We start from the raw sequence: 26,640 nt of genomic DNA, 5'->3' as shown, positions 1-26,640 counted from the left end.
AGCGCGCGTGGCGGGCACCTCTCGCTTCCCGCGGCTATGGAGCGGCTGACCTTGCCTTCCGGCGGCGCCGCGGCCGTGGGCGAGTACCTGGAGTATCGGAGGTGAGGCTGCGGCTCGGCTGGGCCAGGAGAAGCCAGGCGGGCCGCGTCCCCCTTGCCGGAGGAGTGCGGGGGCAGGGGTGCGGGGGGCGCGGACAGGGGCCCGGCGCCCGCCCCCTGGGGCTCCCGGAATCTGTTCCCAGGCGGCTGGGGGAGGCTGGGGGAGGCTTACTTATCTTGATTTAAGTTTCGTCTTTTTGTAATTAAATATTGTAATGACATGTAGTTCTAATAAGTCTCTTCCGAGGCTGTTTAAGAGGTCTCCCGCTTCGACCCCTTCCAAGACGGATTATTAACTCTTAAATTTGTGTAGAGGTCCAACTGTTTTTTCTAAATGGCCATTGGAGAGTTACATCGTGAGTCCTCGGGCCTTATAAGAAATAGCGGACGTCGTTTGCATGTTAGTTTAGTAGTAGGGTATGTCGTGAACTTCCAAACGTGCTCCCAACCCCGAGGTGCTGGTTTTAGGAGAAAGACAGACTGGGGTAGTTTCGGTGGTTCCGGAGAAACTCCTCTCACGGAAATGGAAACGTAGCTGCCCCTTTGGCTTGAGGACGAGACTCGCTGCCCTGGGCCCTGACAAAGGCTGATGCACCTGCGGAAACGTGTTTTGTTTTTTTTTTTCCGGTCTCCCAAGAAAGATTTTTGGCAGTTGGGAGATTGAGTGAGTAGGAATTCCTGAAGAGGTTGTAGCAGGAGGATGTGGGGTTGAGGGCGCCACGGGTGGCGGGGTCCGGGAGGAGGTGGGGGGGCCGGTTTGGCCGGGGGTGGGGTGGGGGAGAGGATGATGTGTGTATATACACGGGAAGTGAGGCAAATCACTGCTGCCTGGGAAATCCCAGCGGCCTTGAAAACCTGAGCGAGAGGGGTTGCTCGGCTTAAAGGTGGTCGCCCCAAATCACCCAGGGTTGTTAGGGCAAACGGTTTTCCTTAGCTGACCGTCACTCCTTCTGACTGTCTCGGTGGTATAGTTTTGGGGAGCACCTAGAAATGGTTGGTAATTCTGAGCCAGACAAGTAAGAATGAGGAGCTTCATGGGTCAGGCCTCATCCCCGGGTCCGGTGGGTCCAGGTAAGGCCATGAGTCCCGTGCCTAGAACAGTTTCCACCGAGCGCTCACCAGGGCTGGGCCGGCTTCTTTAGGCTCCAGGTCTCCAGGGCTTTTCCCTGGGAGCAAGTTGCTGGGCCTTGGTGTTGATTGATAACTTAGATCTTTAGATGTTTAGATATGTGGATTGTGGGCCTCCAGCTATGGTCTCTTGCCTGGTCCAGAAAATGTTAAGACTGGTGGAAAATTATTTTTGCAAATATAAATAACCTGGAATAGTTCACTATAAAAGTTAGAGCCTTGCTATTCAAAGTGTAGCAATCATGGACCAGCTGTGTAGGCAACACCTGGGAGCTTGTTAGAAATGCACACTCTCAGGCCCACTCCAGACCTATTAACCTAAATCTGCATCTGAACTAGATCCCTTGGGGATTCTGTAACTACTGTAAAGTTTGAGCTGTGCTGGTTTAGCAGTCAAATATAAATGATCTCTATCTTTAAAGACCTGCATTGATCTTTTTTTTCCCAGTACCTATTGATACGCTACATGGTAGCTATTATAATGTGAAATGATCCAAAACTTTTCTCAGAATAAAATGCCCCCCCCTTTTTTTAACTATTGTGTATCTAAATTATTTAATTAAGGAAGAAGGTTGTGATGGTTTCATAGCTTCTGAATTGGTTTTATTTATCTACCTCAGCTAAAGGCTTGAAAGTATGGAAAAACATATGGATTGCACAAAAAATTAAGTAGCAGTCTACAAACAACATCTTTTCATGGCTTTTAAGGGGCGATATTTTCAAGGAGAAATTTCTTCAATTTTGAACAAATTCTTTTACTTGTGCTTCCTTTTTCTCCAGGGATGCCAATTCTTAATTTCTCCAGAAATTAAGCAATATTGGTGGCTTAATTTTTCCCATAAAACTTTGAAGTCAAAGTTTTGGAATTAAAGGATGATTACTCAGTATAGATATGGGTTTGAGCTTGTGCAGATCCAAGGGTATTTGTGGGTTTAAACTCCTGGCCAGGGTTGGGGTTCGCATTACCCATGTCTTCTGCACTGATGTTTTTTGTACTGTTGTTTTTTGGGGGGAGTACTGTTTTTAAAGGAGGAAAATATTAGAATTTTTGGCAGTTTAGACTCTAGCTTTTAATGAAAAGAATGAGCATGTTTGCTTCAGAATCAAAGGAGAAACTGAGATTGAATTTGTGGTAATTGTCCAGTGGTAAACCTGGATCAGTAAAGTCAGATGTCATGAGTTCATTGACTTTTATTTAATTTAGAATCCTCTTTTACTTGGGAAAGAAAAGCTTTATTCTTATTGTGTGTAATTTTGCTATTAACATAAGCCTAAAGTAAAAAATCAAATCTGAAGAAACATTTCTTTCGACTATACAAGTATAGTTTAATTTTAGAGTGTAGTATTTTTGACCTGGAAAATAAATATTCAAGGCTTAAGAGAAGTTTTTGTTGTAGAATTGTCGGTGAGGACGATGGAGGGAAACTTTTTACTCCTGAAGAATATGAAGAATACAAAAAAAAAGTATTACCTATGCGCTTACAGAACAGATTATTTGTGAGCTGGCGATCACCAACTGGAATGGATTGTAAGCTTGTGGGTCCAGAGACACTGTGTTTTTGTACACATAGGTAAGATATTGCTAAGTTTTCTGGTGATTAGAAAATATAAAACTGTATCAGAGTGTATCTTCCTTCTATAAATAACATTACTTGTGATAATTGTGAAATATTTAAAAGTAGGCTTTTATATAATACCCTAGAAATTGTCCAAAGTGGTTTTATTTTTTTGCTATAATTAAAAATTTCTCTTCTATCCTATTACAACTCTTTATGGGGTCCATCACCCTAAGCATCTCTTCTCTTGCATTTGGTGCCTGCCCCTGCAGCTTTGCCAGGGGTCTACTTCTCCCATGGCTGGATAAGTTAGTAAAGGGTGGGTCATCAGAATGCAAAATTGCTTTAAGAGTTGCTTGAGTTGACCCACACTGAACAGGTTAACAGTCTACAAATAGAAGCATTTCTCCTTAAATTTACTAATCTCCCTTTGTACTTTAAGAAACGTGTTGTGTTGGGCACCTGGGTGGCTCAGTTGGTTAGGCGACTGCCTTCGGCTTGGGTCATGGTCCTGGAGTCCAGGGATCGGGTCCCACATCGGGCTCCCTGCTCAGCGGGGAGTCTGCTTCTCCCTTTGACCTTCCCCCCTCTCATGTTCTCTCTATCTCATTCTCTCTCTCAAATAAATAAATAAAATCTTAAAAAAAAAAAAAAGAAACGTGTTGTGTTGATACCTTTCTTTAAACAAACAAAAATACAAGCACACAGCTTATTACAAATGGTCCTTTTCCAAGTAAGGCATGTGGAGGGAAGAAGATGCAGGAGCCTCCAGTCACTGATGTGTATTGCCTGTACCTGAGGTTTGCATTTGGCTGTGTTTGTTGTGTTCTACTTTACATTTTACTGCTGTCACAGGTCACAGTTGTAAAGCTCAAAAGGACAAAGCTGCTTCTTGGAAAAATCACTGAACCTATTATGTGTTTTCAGGTAACAACTTTTTAACTTTCTGTTCCAAACAAAGCATGCAAGGAGAACCGCCCTGTTCTCATAGTTTCTGGGGCTCTCTCATGAGAGTCTCTTTGTATGGTTGCTATTTACATACAGACTTGCCATCTGCCAAAGGTTGTTAAGCAGTTGCTAGGATGAGTAATGTTGTATATAGATTGACTTGAAACTTATTTAGCAACCCCAACTAAAAACACTTTGGAGGAATGGAGGATGAGGGTTATGTTGAGATCTTTCAGAGTTCAAGAGGAGTTTGGTAAATTTGTGTTGGTTTTATCATTTATTCTTGTACAAATTTAGTGCCAGTCTCATATATGTATAATTATGTAGCATGGAATTAACTTTCAAAATGAACCCAACCCAACTTCCATGGAAAAGTTCTTCAGTACTGGTCACTCAGTGAGATCTCTGTCTAAACTATTATTTTTTCCCTATTATAAATATTATAATTATTATTAAGGTAAATGAAGAATATATAGAAAAACAGAAAACTCACCACCCAAAACTAGCTGCTATCAATACATTTTACTATATTAATGTATTTTTTCTTTACAGAGTTCATTTGGTTGTAAATGATGTGTGCGTATAAATATTGAACAAGTTTTTAATGACAGAGTCACAGAAATATGTTCCCACATTGTTATGTGGTAATCACAAATAAGGTTTTTTTTTAGGATTTTATTTATTTATTTATTTGAGAGAGAGAGACAGAGACAGAAATAGCGAGAGAGCACAAGCTGGGAGGAGAGGGAGAAGCAGGCTCCCAGCAGGGAGCCTGACAACACAGGGCTCATCCTAGGACCCTGGGATCATGACCTGAGCCAAAGGCAGACACTCAGCTGACTGAGCCACCCAGGCGCCCCCACAAATAAGATTTTTAATACCTGCTCAATATTTTAGCTAGTCCAGTGGTGTTCATTGTGTGTTCCCCAGAGCTATGAGGGAGTCTCAGCGGTACCTCATGGAAGGGCAGGTTTGAGGAAGGACAGACTCTAATTCTGGCTCTTTCCCTTGCTTTAACCAATTCTGCTTTTATCTGTTTTATATATTATGGTTCTGTAAGAGATTTTATTTGCAGGAGGGGTTTCACTGCTAGAAATTTTAAAAACTGTTGTCTATTGATTTACTGATTCATTCCCTTATTAATATGTTGTGTATGTGTGTGTATTGCTATTGTAAGTACTGTTGCTGATACTGTCTTTATGCACACAACTCTTTTTATACACAGAATTATTTTCTTGAGGTATATTTTTGAAAAATGAACTCTGGGTTAAAGGATTTTTTTTTTACTATTAAATTTGATGATTTTATTTTTATCTTTATTGAAGTATAGTTGATATATAACCTTAGTTTAAGGTGTGTAACAGTGATTTGACAATTATATAAATTAGGAAACGCTATATGTGAAATTATATAAACCATGGAAGGTATGGATGGATCTTTTTAAGTTTCTTGAAACATTAAATGAGAAAGGTCCTTCTATAACACTCTTTTTTTTTTTTTTTAAAGATTTTATTTATTTATTTGACAGAGAGAGACACAGCGAGAGAGGGAACACACGCAGAGGGAGTGGGAGAGGGAGAAGCAGGCTTCCTGCAGAGCGGGGAGCCCGATGCGGGGCTTGGTCCCAGGACCCTGGGATTATGACCTGAGCTGAAGGCAGATGCTTAACGACTGAGCCACCCAGGCGCCCCCTTCTATAACACTCTCGACAGCATTGTGAATTATGTATAGTTTAAAAAAAATGTTGGTTCTCTTTGTTAAGTGAAAAATGGTATCTCATTGCTATTATAACTTGTACTACCTAGATTAATATTAAGAATAATAAATTTAGTATTATTTTATTGAGTATCACCTTAAGAGCAGGAAGTGAGTGGTCTATTTAAGAAAATTACAGTGTTTTAACAGAGAGCTTTGGCTTTTAAAAATGTTGACAATTTATTTTGAAGTTAAAAATTAAAAATTAAATTATATTAAAGTAAATTACATTCATGTATGTTTATTGAACTCATTTCAGTTTTAAATAGCAAACCTATGAAAATAAATTTCAGTAATGTACTTTGATAAAAATAATTTTTTTAAAGAACTTTTTCCACACTCTTAGGTTGTGCTTCCATATTAAAGAATCTTTAGTGGTAAGTATTTAAAGGGAATTATATTTCTTTGTATATTGCTGTGAAAATTCTTCTTAAATAACTAAAAATAAAAATCTAAAAGAGTGAAGGTTTTTTCTGACCAAAGCAATTTGTGACGGAGCGACAGAAAGAGTGTAAGGGAGTTTATTTTCGCCTTACTAACAAGAACAGCAAAATAAAAATAAAAAAGAATACTCTGCGTTTAACAGACTAGAGATTGTAATTTCCAGCAATCCCTGCATTGTTTTTGTTTCTTTTATCTTATTTATTTTTTAGGTATAAACAACATAAAACTGACTTTGAAACGATTCCACAGCAACGCCCCATTAGTCTCCCTTGCCGAGTGAGCGGCTGCGGGTGCACGGCGTACCTTTACGTCCCTCTGAACGGCACCCAGCCCATTCGCTGCAGGTGCAAGCACTTTGCGGATCGGCACAGCGCTGCCCCTGGCTTTCTATGCAATGCTTGTGAGTTACATTGTTATAAACACACCGACAGAATGTTTGTCTTTCTGTATTGGATATTTAATGCGTCTTTGTGCCAATTTTATTCAGCTGCGTAGTCAATATTAAACAACCCGGAAATGGACAACCACTCTAAAATGTTATTTTCGCGGAAAAACTCTTGAGTTATTTGTATGTTTTGCACTCATAAGCCCTAATCTCATGTGACTCAAATAGGTTAAATGATAGTAATAGATTTTAAAGAATACCTAGACGTGATTCGATTTAAATTTTAGTTTATTTTTAAATAGGCTCCATGCCCAACAGGGGGCTTGAACTCACAACCTTGAGATTTACAGTTGTATGCTCTACTAAATGAGCCAGCCAGGTGACCCAGATTTAAATTTTTGAATGGGAATTTTATCAACTAAATTCTTTGATCTGATAAGTTGAAAAAAGTTTTTATAATTTGCTGGCAGATTATAATGTTATTGCCTAAAACATAGGCTGATGGGAAAAGCAAAAGGAATTGAAATATGTTATAAAACATTTTTAATGACAGTGGCAGGAATAAATGCATTTCACTGGCTAAGTATGGAAGTAGTTGGATAAAACTTATTATGTGCCTTTGTTCCCATACACATTTTTTAAGAAGTGTGAGTATGTAAAATTTTGTTAATGGTGTATTCTGGCCTCCACTTCAATATTGTTTTTTTTTTTTTTAAAGAATATATAACACTTTTATTAAGATGTAATTCCCATACCAAATAACTCATCCATTTCAGGGGTACAATTTAGTGGTTTTCTAATATACTCATAGAATTATGCAACCATCACAACAGTCAATTTTAGAACATTTTCATCACCCCCAAAAGAAACTCCATATTTATTAGTAGTCATTCCTGATTCCTTCCTCTCCCCAGCCCTAGGCAACCAATAATTACTTCCTGTCTATATGGACTTGCCTATTCTAGACATTTCATATAAATGGAATCATAGAATACGTAGCCTTTTGTAACTGGCTGCTTTCACTTGCATAAAGTCTGTATGAGTCATTTGTGTTGTAACATGTATCAGTACTTCTTTGCTCTTTATTGTTAAACAGTATTTATTCCATTGTGTCCTTTCTCTGTCCTGGGTTGGCTTTCCTATAAGGCTTTTATGGGGCCTTAATCCACAGGGAGGCCTCCACATGATCTCTTCACCTGGTCCTGCCACTGGGCTGTCCACACCTGCTTTTAACTCCGTATTTGAGGAGAGGGCCTACATTTCCTGGCTTTCCCGTGTTGGCGCAATTTCTTTTAGCCCTGGTTGGTTTTTCCGATGCTTTTTCCTCGCGCTACATACCTTATCTTACCTTACTCACTTCAGCATCTTACAGAAGAGCGGTGGCTGGGAGGGAGTTTGGGGGCTGGAGGCTAGAGTTTTAGAGGCCAGAGGACAGCCTATAAGGGATCCAGATCCAGGTGATTGTGGCCAAGCTGAGCATTTTTAGGGCAGACACTTTAGTACCTATATTTAAAGACCTTTAACTTCCTTTACATCTTGATTCAGGTTCCAAGTGTTCAGGATTCCATAGTTGCTTCACTTGTGCTTGTGGTCAGCCTGCGTATGCTCATGACACAGTGGTGGAAACTAAGCAAGAAAGACTGGCTCAGGGCAAGCCAGTGGGACAGGATGTTCCTTATGCGGCAATGGGAGGCTTAACGGGTTTCAGCTCACTGGCGGAAGGCTACATGCGGTTAGATGACAGTGGGATTGGTAAGTGACGACCGATGAAACGTGAGCTTGTCGTGGTGTTTTATGTGTGCTGACGATAGCGAAGCCCTATATTTGTTTCACACTTTATATTCTTTAGTTTTTTTTCCAGAAAACATTCTCTCATTGGATTTTTATTTTTTTTATAAAGGTTTTATTGCCACGATACAATATATGGTCCTTATAGAAAACAAGAAAAAAGATCACTCCTACCCCAATACTTGTACCTAAATCCCAACCCACAACCCTGTTGTTTGTGATAGCTGAATATTTCTTTTATTTGATATGTTGCACTTTACCTGTTTCCCTATTGTATGTAATTTTTTGCTCTGATAGCCATCTCATTTTGGAAACAGGCTTATGTCTGTGTGTGCATATGCCTGTGCACGTGTCTACATGTTATCACGTTTATAAGAGTGTATGCACGCACTGCTTGTACACATGAAAGTTTTAAGTAATATAGGGAAAAGTTCAGTTGGATATATCTTGAACTATTGAAGGTAGCTGGATTCTTTTTTTTTTTTGGATTCTTCTGAAGTTGAATAGGATTGGGGAGAAGAATACGGTTCCTATCTACTTTAAATACGTCTGTGTGTATGCATTTTTTGTATTCAATTTTTTTCAGTACAAAAATTACATAAATGAATATTTTCTTGTAAAAGATTCAAACAATAGAAATGAAGTATTGTAAGGCCCCCTTGAACACATTTCTCTTTACTCCAGATTCTTTCCCAGAGGGTAATTTGCTGTCATCAATTAATCATTTATTTTTCTTTTTAGCTTATATTTTTATAGTTGTTAACTTGGAAAAGATTTGAAGGCCTGTCATATCAGAACATGCAAATCTATTTAATTCTTTTAAACCCCTGCATAATATTCCACACTGTCAATTTATCAGGTTTTCTAAGCTATACTGTCAGTTTTTCTAAACCTTGTTCATGGCATTTAGATTGTTTCCATTTTTTTCTTTTTTGCCTTTACAACTAGTCCTGCCAAAAACATCCTTGAACTTGCTTCCTTGTATGCTACATAAATCTGACCCTAAGGTAGATACAGAGAAGTAGAATTGTTGGGTTGAAGTGTGTGAAATTTTGTTAATACATCTGTCAAATTGCCTTCCAAAAATGCTGTACTTGTTTATACTTCCTCTAGATTTTTTAGTTTCTCTATTTCTCACATTTATGCTGATCAGTGATACCGTCAAACCCAATTTTTTGTCAGTCTGATATGTGAAAATGTTACTGTTTCAGTCTGATTTTGATTTCCCTGGTTATTAGTGAGATGAGAGTCTTCTGGTATTTATTGGCCGTTTTACTTTCTGTGACTTGTCTGTTATATACTTTGCTCACTTTTATGTTTTTATCTTTTCTCATTTATTTATAGGCGGTCTTATATATTCTGTATACTAATCTTGTCATTTCTTTTTTTTAATATTTTATTTATTTATTTAACAGAGATAGAGAGAGAGCACAAGTAGGCAGAGCGGCAGGCAGAGAGAGAGGGAGAAGCAGGCTCTCCGCTGAGCAGGGAGCCCGATGCGGGGCTCAATCCCAGGACCCTGGGATCATGACCTGAGCCGAAGGCAGACTCTAAACCGACTGAGCCACCCAGGCGCCCCTCTTTTGTCATTTCTTTTGCAGATATTTTCTTCCAGTCTGTCCTTATTTTTTATTTTTTATACAGTTTTTAAATTTTGGAGGCAATTTTATAATTACGTTCACATTCATTTCACTTTAATACTTAATTTTTTTGTTTTTATGTTTAGCTTTTTCATGAATTTGGAATACATTTTTGTGAAAGTGTGGGGTATATATAACTTCAGTTTTTGCCCAAATTGATAGCTAATTATCCAAACACCATTCTTTCCCAAATAATTTGAAACTTCACCTTTCTCATATTCTGTCATACTCACTATTTTGTGGCATTGGCCTATTTGTCTATCTTATGCCAATATTACTTATTTTTAATTATTATTTTTCATAGTGTGTTTTGATAAACACAGGTAAATGCCTCCCGTTTGTGTTTTTTTTTTTTTTTCCCCAAGATTCCCTTGGTGTATCTGTGTATTTCCTCTTCTAGGTAATTTTATGACTAGCTTGTTAAATTTCGTAAATAAATCATTTTTCAATTTTCATGGGTGCATGATTGTATTAAGCTCATGGAACAGTTACAGAAAATCCAGTTTCCAATGGCAAAAAGTAATGATAATAATGATGTTGTTGATGACAATTGCAACTTTGACTTCTGCGAGTCTTTCCAGCCTCTTTACATCTATTCTCATTTAGTCCTCACGATAACTGAGTTAGGTGCTATTATTACTCCTATTTTACAGATAAAGAAACTCAGCACAGAGAAGTACAACATTTTGTTCTTTGTTATTCAGCTAGTAAATGGTAGGGTTGGGTTCAAACCAGAAATTGTTCTGGGCTAATTGGTCTGCCTCATTGTTGTCTATTTCTGTGCACCTACCATGCTGTTTTCAATAATAAACTTTATAATAAATTAATATTTATAAGTTCATTGCATTACTTAAGAATTTTCCTTATTCTTACTAATTTTTTCAGAACTTTGGCATTATTTTTTGACAACATTCTATTATTACAAAACATTCTATTTTTACAAGAACATTCTATTATTTAGTTGATATCATGTTGAATGTATAGATTAATGTAGGAAGAATTGATATTTTAAAATGTTGAGTCTCTGCATCTGTCTTCTGTGTAGCTGAGTGGAATTCTGAAGTTATTTTCATGGAAGTCCTCAGTCTATTTCTTAATTTTCTTAATTTTATTTGTGGGTATTTCATTTTTTTATAGCTATCATACGTAGGGTTTTTTCCTTCCTTTATATTTTCTAGCTGATTATTATTTGTTTATAAAAAACCTAATGTTTTATGCTGTTTTTGTTACTAGTCCTTTATTTCTTAATCTTAGAGTTTAAAATAAATGTTTGGTTGATGTTGTAAATCACGGTATTTTTACCTTTTCCAGTATTTCTGACTCTTACGCTTGACTAATTACCAGGGCTCGTACTTGCAGAACAGTGCTAAGTAATAGTGGGGATAGCTCGCATCTTTGCCTTTTTGTGCCTTCTAGTATTTTATCACTTAGGCATTTTTATAACAAAGAGAGAAAACCTCCCGCTTTTGGCCCCTGAAGGAAGGTGGGGTGAAGGAAGGTGAGAGTGAGGAGAGGAAACAAGATGTCTTTGTCTTGATTTCTGCTGTAGGGGAGCCTGGGGCAGAGGGACATCTGTTCTATCAGCCATGTAGAGTCCTGGACAGAGGTGACAACTTGCTGATTTGGTTCCTTTATGATGCAGAAGGAGTCCATAATGCTCAGCTCCTAGTGGGTGGGTGGTTGGAAGGCAGCTGAGCCGTTAGACAGTGGACCTGTCATGACTTTTGTCATAGCAAGGGGATCCCGAGCAGAGCTAGAGGTGGGTCCTCTGAGCTCTGGGGGATTCAGTAGAGGAAGTGGCAGGCATCAAGGGGTCCGTACTTGCAGTGAGAACAAGTGTGAGGCCCTACCAAGCTGCGAGACTAAATCACCACTTAGCAGCCTTGAGCGTTTGAGATCAGCAGTGCATGCAGCAACCAGAGGATAGCGCAAGGACCTCAGTGGCCCCGAGCACCTTCTCTTATATTCCATCCAGCCACACCAGAGAGGAGCTGGGGAAGGAGGGGGCAGGAAACTGAAAGAATGAGCAATTGTCCCACACTGTTTAGGTTATAAGAAAGGACTCATTTTAAAAACCAAATAGGATTTAAAAGTTTATTTCCTTCCCTCTATCCGCTCTATGGGAGAGGGATGTAGGGGAGGTGGTGGTTTGTGAAGAAGATAGAGCACTTATAAATTTTCTCCATAGCTTCCTTCCTTTTGGTCTAAAAGTCAATGTATTTAGCAATTGGTCTTTGTAGTTTTGTGGTGTGGGGTTGTGGATATTTCCTCATTTCATTGAGTTTTTCTTTATTTTTCATACTTTGTTTTGAGATGATTTCCCAGTGAGGAACAGAGTAAAAAATACAGTTATTCTGCACTCTTCAACTATAGGTTCTTTGTCACGAATGTCTTGCTTTTGATAATATTTTTGTGACTATATTAAGGTTTTGTACCTCTTTGCCATAGTTACATTCATGCATAACTTTTTTTTCTGTGAAAAATATCTCTGAGAAATACAAACATATTTTTACCTAATTCCCTTTACTTTATATGGCAGATAAAATCTAAATAAAAATTTCTTTTTTATAGAAAGGTTTTTTCTAATTATTCTGCTGAGGTTCTAATTTATTTTGCATTGAAATAACTTTTTTGTATCCCAACAAATGGAGATTTAATTTTCATTCTTCATATATTTTGTTCTTAGGTGCACCTTCAATTGAATTTTTAGACTCTCCAGTTACAGCCATGGACCACCCATTTCTAAAAGCATTTCAAGCATCATCTAGTTCTTCTCCAGAAACACTGACAGATGGTAATGAAATTAAACTGACAAATATTTTTGGATGTAGTAAATAAGAATGTAGATTGTTCGTTTTCTAGATCTTTTTTTCCTCAGTATTACCACAATTTGGTTATCATTTTATTTTTATATTGGCCTTGGACTGAGAAAAAGCAAGAAGCTTTTTTTTTGAAAATTGCTAAATCTGAGAATTATGAGGTTCTAATAATACAATAATTTGAAGTTTTAAAACCTTACACGTTATTGCTTTGATGTCTGAATAAGAGAGTCCTCTAGTGGCTCTCCCAAAAGCAGGATGTAATCCGGTGATAAGTTTAGGTTAGAAAGGTTTTGCCATTTATAAATTATACATATACATGTAAATTGTACATATGCATTATACATATATATGAATTTTATTCATTTTTAAGCACTAGTATTCTATTTCCTTTATTAAAATAAGAAAAAAACATTGAAGAAGTAATTTTTATGGTGCATTAGGTATTTAATATTTACAAATATTTTTAAATGAGGATTTTCTTTTTATTAGTATTTTCATGCAACCTTTTCATGTACCCTGACTTTATCTACAAGGGACTTTAGGGCTGCTTACACAAACACCCAACAAAGTAATGTTAAAATATAGATAGGAGAAATCAAAACCAAGAAAAAGGACACAGTTGTGTCAACTTTCAAGGTTGATGTAATTGCTGCTGATGAGGTCTGAGGCAGACATGGTCCTTCAGAACTTTTTTTCAGAAGAAGACAGGCACTCTTGTCTGCCCTGCGGTCCTGAGAAACCGGTTACCCAGGCCTTCTCGGTGTGGGGCGGGGTGGGATAGAGACGGTTCCCCATCCCAAGGCTCAGTGTGTAGATCTTTCAAGATGGTGAAGATGAAGTCCGAGGCTTCTTCCGCCGATTTCTGTCCGGACAGACGTTTGCTCTCTCTGGTCACCGTCCTGGCGCTGGGCTATTCTTGTGGGTTGTCTTCTGGCCTCAGAGTATCCCTTATCAGAGCCTGGGGCCCCTGGGCCTCTTCACTCAGGACTTGGTGGACCATATCACATCCTCCTACACAGTGGCCACTGGCTTGCCTGGCTGATTCACGTGGGAGAGTCCTTGTAACCATGGTTTTGTGTAAGTCTAAAGGCATCATGGATGGTCAGGCTCAACTACTGTGGTTCCTACAAGCTTTTTTCTTTAGGATAGTATCTCTCTCCATCTTGATTGCTTATAGACCAAAACGCCAAAGACGCACTTAAAGAAGATATCCAAAAGCTTTCTGTATGTTTTTGACATTCAACTTCACTGTTTTGGGGGCGGGGGAGGGGGCTGCTGGGGGCTGCTGAGTTTACTTGATCTTTCTAATTGAAAGTGAAGACCCTCTAGTTATTCATTATTTTTTCATATGCCCTGGTTGAGCTTGACTAGATAATAGGGAAGGATTTAAGCTTCCCAATTCTGCAGACTCACCTGTTTGGTCGAGGGCTTCCAGCTACCTTCCTTTTTCTTTTTAGGATTTTATTTATTTGACAGAGACACAGCGAGAGAGGGAACACAAGCAGGGGGAGTGGGAGAGGGAGAAGCAGGCTTCCTGTGGAGCAGGGAGCCTGATGCAGGGCTCAATCCCAGGACCCAGTGATCATGACCTGAGCCAAAGGCAGACACTTAATGACTGAGCTACCCAGGCACCCCTTCCACCTACCTTCTTGAGGTAGTGTTGGTGCTCTTTCTATCATCTGGATTAAACCGTGTACTAAAACTGCTTGTTGGTGTAACTTTGCTCCCACCTTCTGACTAAAATGCCATACCCTTACCACCCCATCTTAGCTCTCCTTTCCCCAAATTTTTTCCACCTTTCTGAACCAAGACGGAATGACACTCCCAGGACACATCAATTCCACACACATTAGGCACCTGTGAGGCAGGATCTTATCCTCTCAGACTTCCATTTCTCAAACACCAAGAAAGATAAGGAAGATAAGCAAGTGCCTGGAATGGGCCAGGCTAAGCAGTAACCTAGAGGCACAGAGGACATGCTGAGTACCAAGAGGAGAGGATCGGGAATGCCTTCCCTGATCGTGCCAGCCAGAAAGCCATCCTGCCCTCCAAGCGGCCCCGAGGACACAGCACTCCATGGTGTGCAGGGGTCTGATGGCCACTGTTAGATGGCTCCTTCCGGTCAGGATCACATCTTAGACAGCTTGATTTTTTTTTCAGCACTGTCCCTTTGCCTTGTACACAGGTGTTCTATCAGTGTTTTCTGAACCATGGACAGAAACTCTGAATTAACTTTCCACTGTTCAGTATCATTCCACTTGTTCTACGAAAACTGCAGAACCCACTCAGTGTATTCTCTTCTCAAAGAAAAGTACAGGGCCACCCTTGACTGGTGGTGCCCCCTTTCTGTGGGTCCCCTGGAGGAAACCTGTATCTTTTTGACACTTGCCAATTCTTAGTCACTTTCTCCAGACTCTGTATCCTCTCCCTCCAGCTCCAGCTTACTCAAACACAGACATTCCTGAGCTAGAGATTCTAACTGGAAGCTACTTACTACCTGTCCCATTCACCTGGTTAGACCTTTTTACTGCTGACTGATCAGGGCAGGAGGGTCACTGACTCTGTCCCCTGACCTTGGCAGAATGACTCTCTCACCTAGGAACCATTAGGGTTCCTTTGGAAGATCACGTGCCTGTTCTCTAGGAACTAGACCTATATTTCCCTTCTATGATGCAGTAGGGCATGTTCTCTGTTTTAAGCAAACATCTATGAGCGATAACTCCTCCCCCCAGAAAGAGGCCCTAAGTAAAAGTACAACCCTGAAAGATTATGGACTATGAATTCTTTCTGGTGGAGATCACTTTCTACAACTAAATCTCAGTTTTTCCTGTTTCTCTTGTGATGAAGGGGTTGCCTTTTAGTAAGGGAAAAGATTTTTAGTCATAGAGTTAAACATCATGGAAATCCAACCCAAATTTTTTAAAAGCATGGTCCTCTCGAAGAGAAATAGCAATGACAGTAATATTAACAGTGACTGTAACAATATGGCAGATTATTGAATGAAATGAATTAACTTGAATAAATGCTGTGATTTTCTATTTAAAGTCTTCTCTATTTAAAAAAAAACCTTTTTTTCAGCAAATGCAGCATGTGGTTGCTTATTTCTGATAGTCACTTTGATAAAAATGGTAAAATACCACTTTACCAGATAAATGGTAATATACCATTAAAATGCAACTCAACGAAGGTGATTCTATAAGCAGCTTAGCTCAAATGATCCAACATGATTCAGGGAAAAGACCCAGAGTTTTGAGATGAATAGATAGCACATATTCTAAGCATTTTTTCGTATTTTTCTCAACAAGGCTTTTGTTAGATAGTTGACAGAGTGTGGTTATACTTTGTGGTGATTGTCTGGAGTGATATGATTTTTGTGTTGCTGGTTGAGGGTGAATTTATATGCTTTAAAAACCAGAACATGTGTTCAAGTTGATACTCTGTTTTGGCTATGAAGGGACCCAACCAACACATTCACCTGAAATGAAGGTGAACTTTTCTATGGAACTGGGCTCTTAGTGCACCTACAAAGAAAACTTGATTTTCTTTCCTGAAGCAATTTTAAATTGCTTTCACAACTTAAACTAGTGCTTGTTTTAGTTTTAAAAAAGTGAATACCATGGAAAATGACTAAAGTTAGTTTTGAAAGATTTCAAAGCAGGTAGTATCTTGGTTGCTTATACAAACTGCCATAGTCCAGTCAGGTGCTCTAAGAAAATACCATAGACTGAGTAGCTTATACACAACTGAAATTTATTTCTCACAGTTCCTATAAATAAATAGGAAGGAAGTAAATAAAGAGGCTGGAAGTCCGAGATCAGGGCGCCACCATGGTTGTATTCTGGTGAAGGCCCTCTTCCTGATCCACAGCTGGCCCCTTCTCATTATGTCCTCATATAGTGGAAGAGTTGAGGGATCTCTGTGGCGTCCCTTTTATAAGAGCACTAGTCCCATTCATGAGGACTCCACCCTTATAACTGAAGCACCTCCCAAAGACCTCACCTCCTAACACCATCACATTGGGCATTGGGATTTCAACATATGAATTTGACGGGAACACATTCAGACCATGGCACAAATCTTCTGTAATTACTTTTGTGCATTATCTGTTATGGTATTATGTGAATTTCTAGTTTTGTTATAAAATTTAAAATATAGTTGAACAAAGCTAAGTGGGCTCTTGTGTGAAATAGCTATATGTTGTTATTTAATATGCACCAGTTGCACATTAGGAGAATGTTTGCCAATAAAAGTTACTTTGTCTTGCAATGCTCTGCTTTCTAAAGAATTAGGTAGGGGCGCCTGGGTGGCTCAGCTGGTTAAGCGTCCGACTCTTGATTTTGGCTCAGGTCATGATCTCAGGGTCTTGGGATCAAGGCCCATGTCAGGCTCCGGGCTCAGAGGAGAGTCTGCTTGAGATTCTCTCTCTCCCTGTCCCTTTTCCCCTCCCCCCCAAGGGAATTAGGTAGTAGGATCAATTACCATTTAGACCATTCTGGTTTGAAAAATAAATCACTGGTAAGAGGAAAGTTATCTTTCTGTTTTTTTTTTTTCAATTTGAGCAGAATTTGTAATTCCATAAATATATTACTTAGAATTTTTTTTTTTTCCTTATTAGTAGGTACAAGCAGTCAAGTTTCTTCCTTAAAGAGACCTGAAGAGGATGATATGGCTTTCTTTGAAAGATGATACCAAGAAAGGGTAAGTCTATGGTGAAATCTGCTTATATTAAGCATTTAACTTGTGACAAAGACACAGTAGAATTACATATTTATTGTGGATCATCATTAAAAATAATTTATAAGGGTGCCTCAGTCGTTAAGCATCTGCCTTCGGCTCAGGTCATGATCCCAGGGTCCTGGGGTCGAGCCCCGCATAGGGTTCCTTGCTCTGCGGGAAGCCTGCTTCTCCCTCTCCCACTCCCCCTGCTTGTGTTCCCTCTCTCGCTGTCTCTCTCTCTGTCAAATAAATAAATAAAATCTTTAAAAAAAATAATTTATAAAGTCTTTACTTGTAGCTGGTGTTAGGCCTTGAGACTTACAATGATTCAGAGAAATAGGATGAATGAATAACATGATATATAATAATTTATGAAGATCATAAGGATTGACTAAATATATAGATAAAATTATCAACAATAAACATCAGCTATCAGCAGATTTGTCAATTATATGTATGTTGAATTCTTTTTTTTTTAAGATTTATTTATTTATTTTAGAGAGAGAGCGTGCATGCACAAGTGGGGGGAGGGGCAGAGGGACAGGGAGAGAATCAGAGGCCCCGCTGAGTGAGGGGTCTGACGTGGGGCTAGATCTCACACCTTGAGATCATGACCACAGCTGAAATCAACTCTTGTTGGACACTCAATTGACTGAGCCACCCAGGTGCCCCTGTATCTTGAATTCTTAATATGTAGTATTTCTTCTTCTCAGTGCATTCAAGGTATATCTAGACGCAAGTTAAATTACCCATTAGCCTTTAAGAAACTGAACACTAAATATAAATGTATTTAAGCAATTCCCAGGGTTCAACAACTGTAGTATTGATGTGTTCCCAGCTTTCACTAGTGATAATTTGCATCATTCTCTACCACACTATAAACTCCTTAGGGATAAACAGTATTTTATTCTTTTTTATATTTTCCCCAGAACAACTACAGTGCCTTGTACGTAATAAGTTTTCAATAAATATTTATGGAGAATTGAAAAAGGAAACACATATTAATTGATACTCACTTTCATACATGTCATATGGTTAGACATTTGATGTGTTTCATGGCAGTGTTCATATTTGAGAGTTTTGTTTTTGTTTGTTGCCAGATGAAAGTATGTTGGTTTGATGAGGTATGGGGGATGGTATCCAGCCATATGGTACGTTCCTCAAAGTGCTTTCCTTACGATTATTTTATAGTTGCTCTGTGGGTGTTTATTATCTCTCCAACTGGGTAATAAGTGCCATGAAAGTAAAGACACTCTTGTCACTTTTTGTTGTAGCTTGTTGAGTAGCCGAAGGTGTGGAGAAAGGAGACCATTAAATAAATTCACCTTCCAAGAGGAGGAGAAGGGAGTGAGGGACAGAGAGAGCAGCTTGGTTTCCCTGATGAGGAATTTTGAAGTAGAGGGGGAGAGTCCTGGATATGACTTAAGGCAGAGCTAGAAATAGAACTTTTTGCAGTGATGAAAATGTTCTGTACCTGTGTTGCAGATATTCATCATGTGTGGCTGGATAAATCTAAATTTAAATAAATTAAAACTTAAAATTATTTTCCTCAGTCACACCAGCCACATTTCAGGTGCTCAGTAGGCCACATGTGGCTAGTGGCTACCGTACTGGAGAGCTCTCATCTAAGAGAAAGAGGAGATAGTAGGATCTCAGGGAGGGAGATGAAATGGCCAGGGTGAGGAAAGAGAATGCTCTTTTTATAGCATCATTAAGGCTAGACTTTTAATCACATCAGTCTCCATTCTTGGAATACATGAGTTCACAGCTGAATTAGTTTCTCCTTCTTAGGCTTATGAGGGACAGGGTTCTAGAACTCCTTCCTTCCCTCCTCCAGAAGCCTGGGTCGTGCTGACTGCCTTGAAAACATGCCAGTGGTATTTGCTTGTGGGAAGATAATGGGGGGAGGGATTGTTTTAGAGGATATACCTGGCCAATCCAGACTGCTTATTATAAATAAGCAGTTTACAAGTTTACAAGATGTCGTTTATAGCTCTCCAGCCTGTGTGATTTATGGGTTTATGAGACACAGCTTATAAACTTTCCAGCCTGTGTGATTAATGGCATACAAAAACTAAGAAGCTCAAACCTAAACAACTTCCTCTAAGCTGACATGTACTATATGTGTTGTTAGTACTTGAATTTTACTCCAGAAAAAACAAGATATGCACCGTTGAGGGAAAAGGGATGATTAGGAACCTGAATCTGATGATGGGTCACGGCCCCTTTAGAAAGCAGTGCGATGTCTGTATCTCGTTTTGCTTGCATCCTGGTACAATGGTAACATTTAGTGTGGGGAAAAATCTACCATAAGTGTGAGTTGGCTTTGATGATTGAAGCCTTTGTGGTAACATAGTTTACTAATTACTTTTAGGTATTATTAAAGAGTTGCTTCATTGCTTCTTTTATATATTAGGTCAAGTTATTTTCTTCCATTGTGAATGACCCTTGTTCTCTTATCTCTAAGAAAGAACAATTTTATTAAGGAAACAATTATCAAATGTGAAGTAGGTGCAAGGTGCTATTGCTGTTAGTGCCAGGAAATTGAAAAAGAAACAAAGGAGCAGGAGGAGGTATCTTTGCTCTTCAGACACTAGATTAGATGCATGTATTGCTAAGTACTATTTCAAGTGAGGAAGCCCTGCTTTAGCTTTGTTTGGTGGTTTAGCATCTTGTCTCTCTCTCTTTTTTTTAGATTTTATTTATTTATTTGACAGAGAGAGGGAACACAAGCACTGGGGAGTGTGAGAGGGAGAAGTAGGCTTCCCACTGAGCAGGGACCCCGATGCGGGGCTCGATCCCAGGACCCTGGGATCATGACCTGAGCCGAAGGCAGACGCTTAACGACTGAGCCACCCAGGTACCCCTAGCATCTTGTCCCTTTTTTGATGTTACTATAAATCTAACACTTGGACCTAAATGAGAGAGGAAAAGGGACTAGCATTTGTTGATTGCTTATTAAGTACCTGGATTATATATATGATCTCATTTATACTTTTAGAACAACCCTGAGAAGTACCTATTACTGTGGCCTTTTTTTTTTTTTTTTTCCAAATGAGAAAACTGTTGGTGAGTCCAAAGCCTATAATCTTTGCCTTAATATAGGGTATTCCTTTGGAGGTCCTTCAGATGACCTGTTGACTAATATAGTATAAAAGAGTGATATGAATGTAGGGTTTTTGAATGAGGGTCCCAACCAACTCAGAGAGGAGAGAGAGGGGGAAAAATGGGGATGAGACAGAGGTGAGATATATACATTTTATTATTGGGAAGTTATTACTTACAATTTGAGGAGATTGGATAGACTGGTTTTACTAGGTCCCCTCTGGTTTCTTGATATTATTCCTATCACCTTAGAAGGTAGGAGGCCCTCCACCTACCATGCCCCATACTTTCTGTCCCTTTCTCTTACAGGGATAAGGCAGTGGGTGCTGCCTCTGGGGATTGTAAGAGGCAAGTGGGCTTTGTGTTCTCTGGGGTCTTTTTTCCCATAGAAAGGATTTCAATGTTTCTAAAGGTTAGAAGGCCACTACTTAGGGTATGTAAGCTGCTTCTCTGCTTCAGTTACACTGGAGGGCAACCTTCAGGGAAGTAACTGTGGAAGTGTAACAACCAGAATTACAGGAAACTATCCTTAAAGCAGTCCATGTTCCAGAGATTATCCAGCTGCATTAGGTGTGTTCTTTAGGGAATGTGTATAGACTGGATGTAAGGTTAGATATTTAGGCTTTCATAAAACAATTTTTTTAGTGGCATTTAAGTTAACTTATTAATTTTCTCCAAAACAATATTCCCTATATGTTATTTTTATTAAAATGCTTCTGCAAAGTTGAAATCATACCATATTTTAAAAATGCGATTAGGTCCCTTCGACTATTAGATTTTGCTTTAGAATTTAGCAGCTTAATCACTGCTAAATAAGTGTATGAAATGGCTGTGATGAATGAGACATGAATCAAATAAGGTGTGTACAACCTTTTTTCCTTTAGAATGTTTTACAAATTATTTTATCAACAAATATTTTAACTTTACAGATAAAAATGGAAAAGGTTGCTAAGCAGAAAGGAAAAGCATCATTGCCATCAAGTACAAAACCTTCATGAAGACTATTGGGAAAATTAAAACCGTCATCCAAATAGGTCTTATTTGTGTTTATTTAAATGTAATAATGCAGTTTATTTTCTCTCAAATTATTTCCTTCTTTTACTATGTATAAATGTCATTTTGGTTTTTTCCTTAATTTATTTAAACAAGTGAGAATACTTTGTTACTTTTGTCAAAATTCATGATTTAATATTTTGTATATATTTTTTATCTCTCCTAACAAATGAGGTTATTTTCATATTAGTCAAAACCTGAAAATACAGTAACTGTTTTTAGTCTGTCATAATTTAACTTTTTGAGGGTATTTAAAAAATTAAGTATGTTATTTTGGGTTTTGAACAAATATATAAGGAGCATTGTTTAAAAATAGTTAAAATCCCTATTTTTTATTTTTTAAATGTTGTAATCTTGATTTACGTTTTTAAATAAAAAACTGTATTTAAAAATTATATAATCATTTTCTAGTGGTGTCTACTGCATTTTAAGTTGTTTTGTTGATTATGCATTGTATGTAACTGTATTGAACTTTTTGTGTGCCACCTCAAATCCTCTTTGGCCCACCTCTTACTCCAGGACTGCTGTGAAACACTTCCAGGCAGGCTTCTTCTTCTTTTGTTTTTGTTTTTTTTTTGCAGTTTTATACCTTTATTTGACAATCAGTGATTAGTTCTCATCCACATTAACTGTCTAGATTTTTGAAAGTGGTGACAAGTACGTAGGTAACCAGTGTGTAGAGCTTGTTTGGTGAATCTTGATCCTCGTTAGGTTTTCTGGACAACCGCACACAGATACGGTATGGAACATTCCTTATTCCTTTGGCCCAGACAGCTTTGTTGAGCCTGGTGTCAATGCGCACATCTGGAGTTCCCATCTCCTTCATGGCAAATTTCCGGATCTGTTTGAGTGCCCGAGGGGCATGCTTCTTGAAACCCACTCCATGGATGCGCTTGTGAATGTTGATGGTGTATTCTCTGGTCACTACCTCGTTGATGGCAGAACGGCCCTTCTTATTGCCACCCTTCTTTGCGGGAGCCATTCTGCTGGGCCCTGGTTGGAAAGGAAGAGCGCGAGGTATTGTGGGAGAGGGAAAGCCCCAGGCAGGCTTCTGACAGCTTCTCATGGAAGCCATTTGATGGCATTTCATCTTGAGAACATTATATGATTCCCTTGCTTTTTTTTCTCCAGGGATCCTCTGACAGTGTGGCTTGGGATGCCTACTGCAGCCCTTCTGCATCACAGATGTATGAAAGATATGGGGGAGTTAATGACCTTGGGACCACCCTTGACTTAGGGTAAATGCTCTCTCTCCCATCTGCTAGGAGGAGAATTCTGAGATGTCTTTCATAAGTTTCCTCAGAAAATCCCGTGGGATTGAGTACCAGTCACCCATAGAAGTGGCCAACTTTGTAATACATTCTTACCACGTTAGCTTTCGCTAATTTCTCCCTTTCTCATCCCTCAGGTTCTCTCAGATTACTTCTCAAATAAATACCTGTATGTGAGTATTTGTCTTAGGCTTTGCTTTTGGGTGGTGGGTAAACCCAGGCCAAGATGGGTACCAGGAATGGCCTTAGGAAGCAAACCCTCTGGATGCGATTCTGTGACTGGATCATTCACTGGACAGATGACAATAAAGACCATAGCTAGTGGTAAATGGCATAGTGATAACTCCTGTCATGTGGATGGGTCACGGTTACTGTACTGGATTTGGGTAGAGTGCGGGTGGAAGGTGAAGTATTAGGTTATATAGTAGCTGTGGCATTACGGTGGAATGGGACTAATGGAAATTATAAAGATGAAAGTGTTGGTTAGTTATTGTTAACTGCTTTAACAACCTTGAAAAAAGAAAATGACATAGGTTCCTCTTAGCTATTTAAGTCAAGCCATGCTGTGAAAGCCAGAATACCTCTATAGCACCTTTTAAGGAAAATTTCATCGTCAATGCTGGCAATATGTGCTGACAATCCAGTCCAAATAGTAAAGGTGGCAAGGGTGCAAAGGAAATTGAAGACGCAGCCTCGATTATCTCCTCCAACAGTCAGCATGCTGACAGGAAAAGATTGTAATGTTGAATCATAGGATGGGAACATTTGTGTTGGTGAGCCTCAGAATCTTGAACCCTCATGTTTCCTTGATTCTCTGAGCCACAGAAATGGTCTCCCCTCCTCTACTTTGCTGATGGAGAGCAGCCTTCACTTGCTTGGAGATCCTGCAAAGAATTTATCTGGGGCACTTGCATTGTAAGATGATACTTGTCCTCCTCAAGACTCACCCCTGCTACCTCTCCTTAACTCCATACTGAAGACTAGGATCCGGTCTCAGCATACCCTAAGTGGAGAAATACAGTCCTTTCTATAGGAGGATAAGTTACAGTCTGAATGAACTGCGGGTTCTGGTTAAAATGTATTGGCAGGAACCCAGGAAACATGCATGGGAGTAGGTCTCAAGGGTGTTGGAGAGGGATGGAATATAAGGCCTGATAGGAGAGAGTAACGTGGTAGCACTTAAAACTCCTGACTTGGGTTTTAATACCTAGATATCTGGATTTGGTCCTAACATACTGCTAGGATGGCATCTAGAAGATATGGTGGAAATGCTAGAATTTATTTGGCATGGTATTGAAGAAGGGGTCATAAAGCTCAGGGAAGTTGCAGTGTTAGAATGGATTTGTTGTTTGAAACTTGAGAAGCTACCACTTGAGTGTTTTTCCTGGGAAGGCTCAGATGACACTCATAAGTAAGGCAATAAAAAATGTAACGGTGAAGAGTGTACTGGCAACTTTGAGAAGCGTGGCTGTGGCTGACCTCTATAGGCTAGAATTGATGGTAGCAGATGCTGCCATGATCCTGGGCTCTTTGATATCAGCGTAGATGATGGGATACAGAAAGGTGGAAGGCCAAGTTGTGGAACGTAACTGTGAGATGCCCAATGAACATAATTAATGGGTACCAAGGCATGGATCTGTGAAGGAGTTTAAGATCATGATGTTCCAAAGGGCAAGATAGAAGGACAGCTGATTAGGATGCTACTTGACTTGTATATCCACTTGTATAACTACTAGCAACTAGTTTTCAGATCTCAGGCACTGACGGAAGGGAAAGCTCAGAATCCCTTGAGGAAGGGTCCTCAAGTATATATGATAAACATCACCTTGATCCTTCCCCAAAGGAGCAGCCATTTACCAGGGTAACTATGCAGTGGAGAAAGAAGAATACTCAGATTTTTCAACCAAGGACTTTTGGATATAAGGTCTGAGCTAATATGGATCCCAAAGGACCCAAAACACAATTGTGGTCCTCTGGTTTTATGCAAGCCCAGTGATAAATGGAGTCCTGACCAAAGTCCATCCCAGTGGGTATAATGGGTGTGGCCCCACTCTTTATTTCTGAAGTAACTAAATATACATAATTGGGATAGATATACTTAGAAGCTGATAGAATCCTTGGACCTACATTGATAGCTCTTGCTTCATGCCCCAGATACTTCTCAGATGTTGCAGGCTTGGGTCAGAGTTAATGACCCAGGGGCCTCCCTTGACCAAAGTGTTATGTAGGCCCAAAGTCAGTGAGGCTCTAGAAGACTTGAACAACTATTAACCAACTTTGTGTAATTGACATTTATAGGACACTCAACCCAATAATCGAATACCCATTCTTTTTTTTTAAAATGCACAGGTAACATTTACTAAGACTGACCATATTCTAGGTCACAAAACAAGTCTCAGTACTTTTTTTTTTTTTTTTTAAGATTTTATTTATTTGCGAGAGAGACAATGAGAGACAGAGAGCATGAGAGGGAGGAGGGTCAGAGGGAGAAGCAGACTCCCTGCTGAGCAGGGAGCCCGATGTGGGACTCGATCCCGGGACTCCAGGATCATGACCTGAGCTGAAGGCAGCGCTTAACCAACTGAGCCACCCAGGCACCCCAAGTCTCAGTACTTTTAAGATGATTCAGATCATGATGTCCTCTGACCACAATGGAATTAAATTAGAGATCAATAACAGATATCTGGGAAATTTCCAAAAATTGCAAAGTTATATAATACATATCTAAATAATCCATGGGTCAAAGAAAAAAAAATAAAGGAATCAAAGTACTTTTAATTGAATGAAAAGAAAACATAACAATATTTGTGGGATTCAGCTAAAACAGTACATAGAGGGAAATTTATAGCACCAAATGCCTATATCAGAAAAGAAGAAAGATCACAAATAAGTGACCTCAGTTTTCACCTTAAGGAACCAGAGAAAGAAGGGCAAATAAAATAAATAGGAAAAAGGAAATAGTAAAGACCAGAGCAGAAATAGAGAACAGAAATGCAATAGAGAAAATGAATAAAACAAAACACTGGTTTTTTGAGAAGACCAGTAAATTGGTAACAGCTAGACTGATCAGCAAAGGATAGAAAGAGAACACACAAATCATCAATGTTAGGAATGAGAGTGATGACATCACTACATATTCTACAGATATTAGATGGATAATAAGGGAATGTTATAAATAACTTCATGCCAATGAATTTTACAACTTAGACGGAAATAGATAAATTTTCTTGAAATACAAAAACTTAAGCTCATTCAATAATAAATAGATAACCTGATTATTGTATACTATTATCCCATATATCAATTAAAGAAACTAATTTGTACATAATAACTTTCCCACAAAGAAAATTCCAGGCCCAAATGGCTGCACTGTAAATTTTATCAAATATTTAAGGATTAAAGATTACTAATTCTATATAGCCTTTTCCAGAAAATTGAAGTTGGGAATTCTTTACAACTTACTCTATGTGGGCAGCATTACTCAAATATGAAAACCAGATGAAGACATAACAAGAAAAGAAAGTTTCAGATTAATTCCTCTCAAACATAGATGCAAACATTCTTAACAATTTTAGCAAATATAATACAAGAGTATGTAAAAAGGAAATACATCATGATCGAGTGGGTGTTATCCAAGGAATAGAAGTTTGGCTTAACATTTGAAAATTAACGTAATTCATCATATTAACCAACTAAAAAGAACTACATGATCACTTCAATAGGTGTATGAGTATTTGACAAAATTTAACACACATTCAAGATAAAAACTCTCAGCAAACTAAGAATTAAGGTAATTTCTTCAATCTGATAAAGGGTATTTACTAAAAACCCACAGTTAACATCATATCTAACGCCGAAAGCCAAATGCTTTCCTCCTAAGATTACGAACTTGGCAAGGATGACTGCTCTCAGCACTTCTATTCAACCTACT

The 26,640-nt window shown here is 38.9% G+C and overlaps 1 protein-coding gene and 1 pseudogene across 1 annotated transcript; one reads left to right on the top strand and one right to left on the bottom strand.

The window, feature by feature from the left end:
- Positions 1-21,397, top strand: FAM221A (family with sequence similarity 221 member A). The gene is made up of 7 exons (XM_032401219.1): positions 1-101; positions 2,624-2,797; positions 6,139-6,329; positions 7,860-8,066; positions 12,429-12,536; positions 17,180-17,262; positions 21,315-21,397. The coding sequence occupies exons 1-6, from the start codon at positions 37-39 to the stop codon at positions 17,248-17,250; spliced, it is 816 nt and encodes a 271-aa protein (XP_032257110.1). The 5' UTR covers positions 1-36; the 3' UTR covers positions 17,251-17,262; positions 21,315-21,397.
- Positions 21,398-22,047: 650 nt separating this feature from the next.
- On the bottom strand, positions 22,048-22,420 carry LOC116630508 (annotated as a pseudogene).
- Between the last annotated feature and the right edge of the window lie 4,220 nt (positions 22,421-26,640).

Source organism: Phoca vitulina, unplaced genomic scaffold (genome assembly GCF_004348235.1).
Source record: "Phoca vitulina isolate PV1807 unplaced genomic scaffold, GSC_HSeal_1.0 scaffold4, whole genome shotgun sequence".
Taxonomy (NCBI): Eukaryota; Metazoa; Chordata; class Mammalia; order Carnivora; family Phocidae; genus Phoca; species Phoca vitulina.
Note: the sequence above shows the minus strand (reverse complement) of the source record. Positions and strands in the feature narration are given on the sequence as shown.

Bases quoted from the DNA above. Each gene is read 5' to 3' on its own strand.
- FAM221A (XM_032401219.1), top strand. From the start codon at position 37: ATGGAGCGGCTGACCTTGCCTTCCGGCGGCGCCGCGGCCGTGGGCGAG. The intron at 8,067-12,428 runs GTAAGTGACGAC...TTTTGTTCTTAG, and splicing joins GTTAGATGACAGTGGGATTG to GTGCACCTTCAATTGAATTT. The intron at 12,537-17,179 runs GTAATGAAATTA...TTTCCTTATTAG, and splicing joins TCCAGAAACACTGACAGATG to TAGGTACAAGCAGTCAAGTT.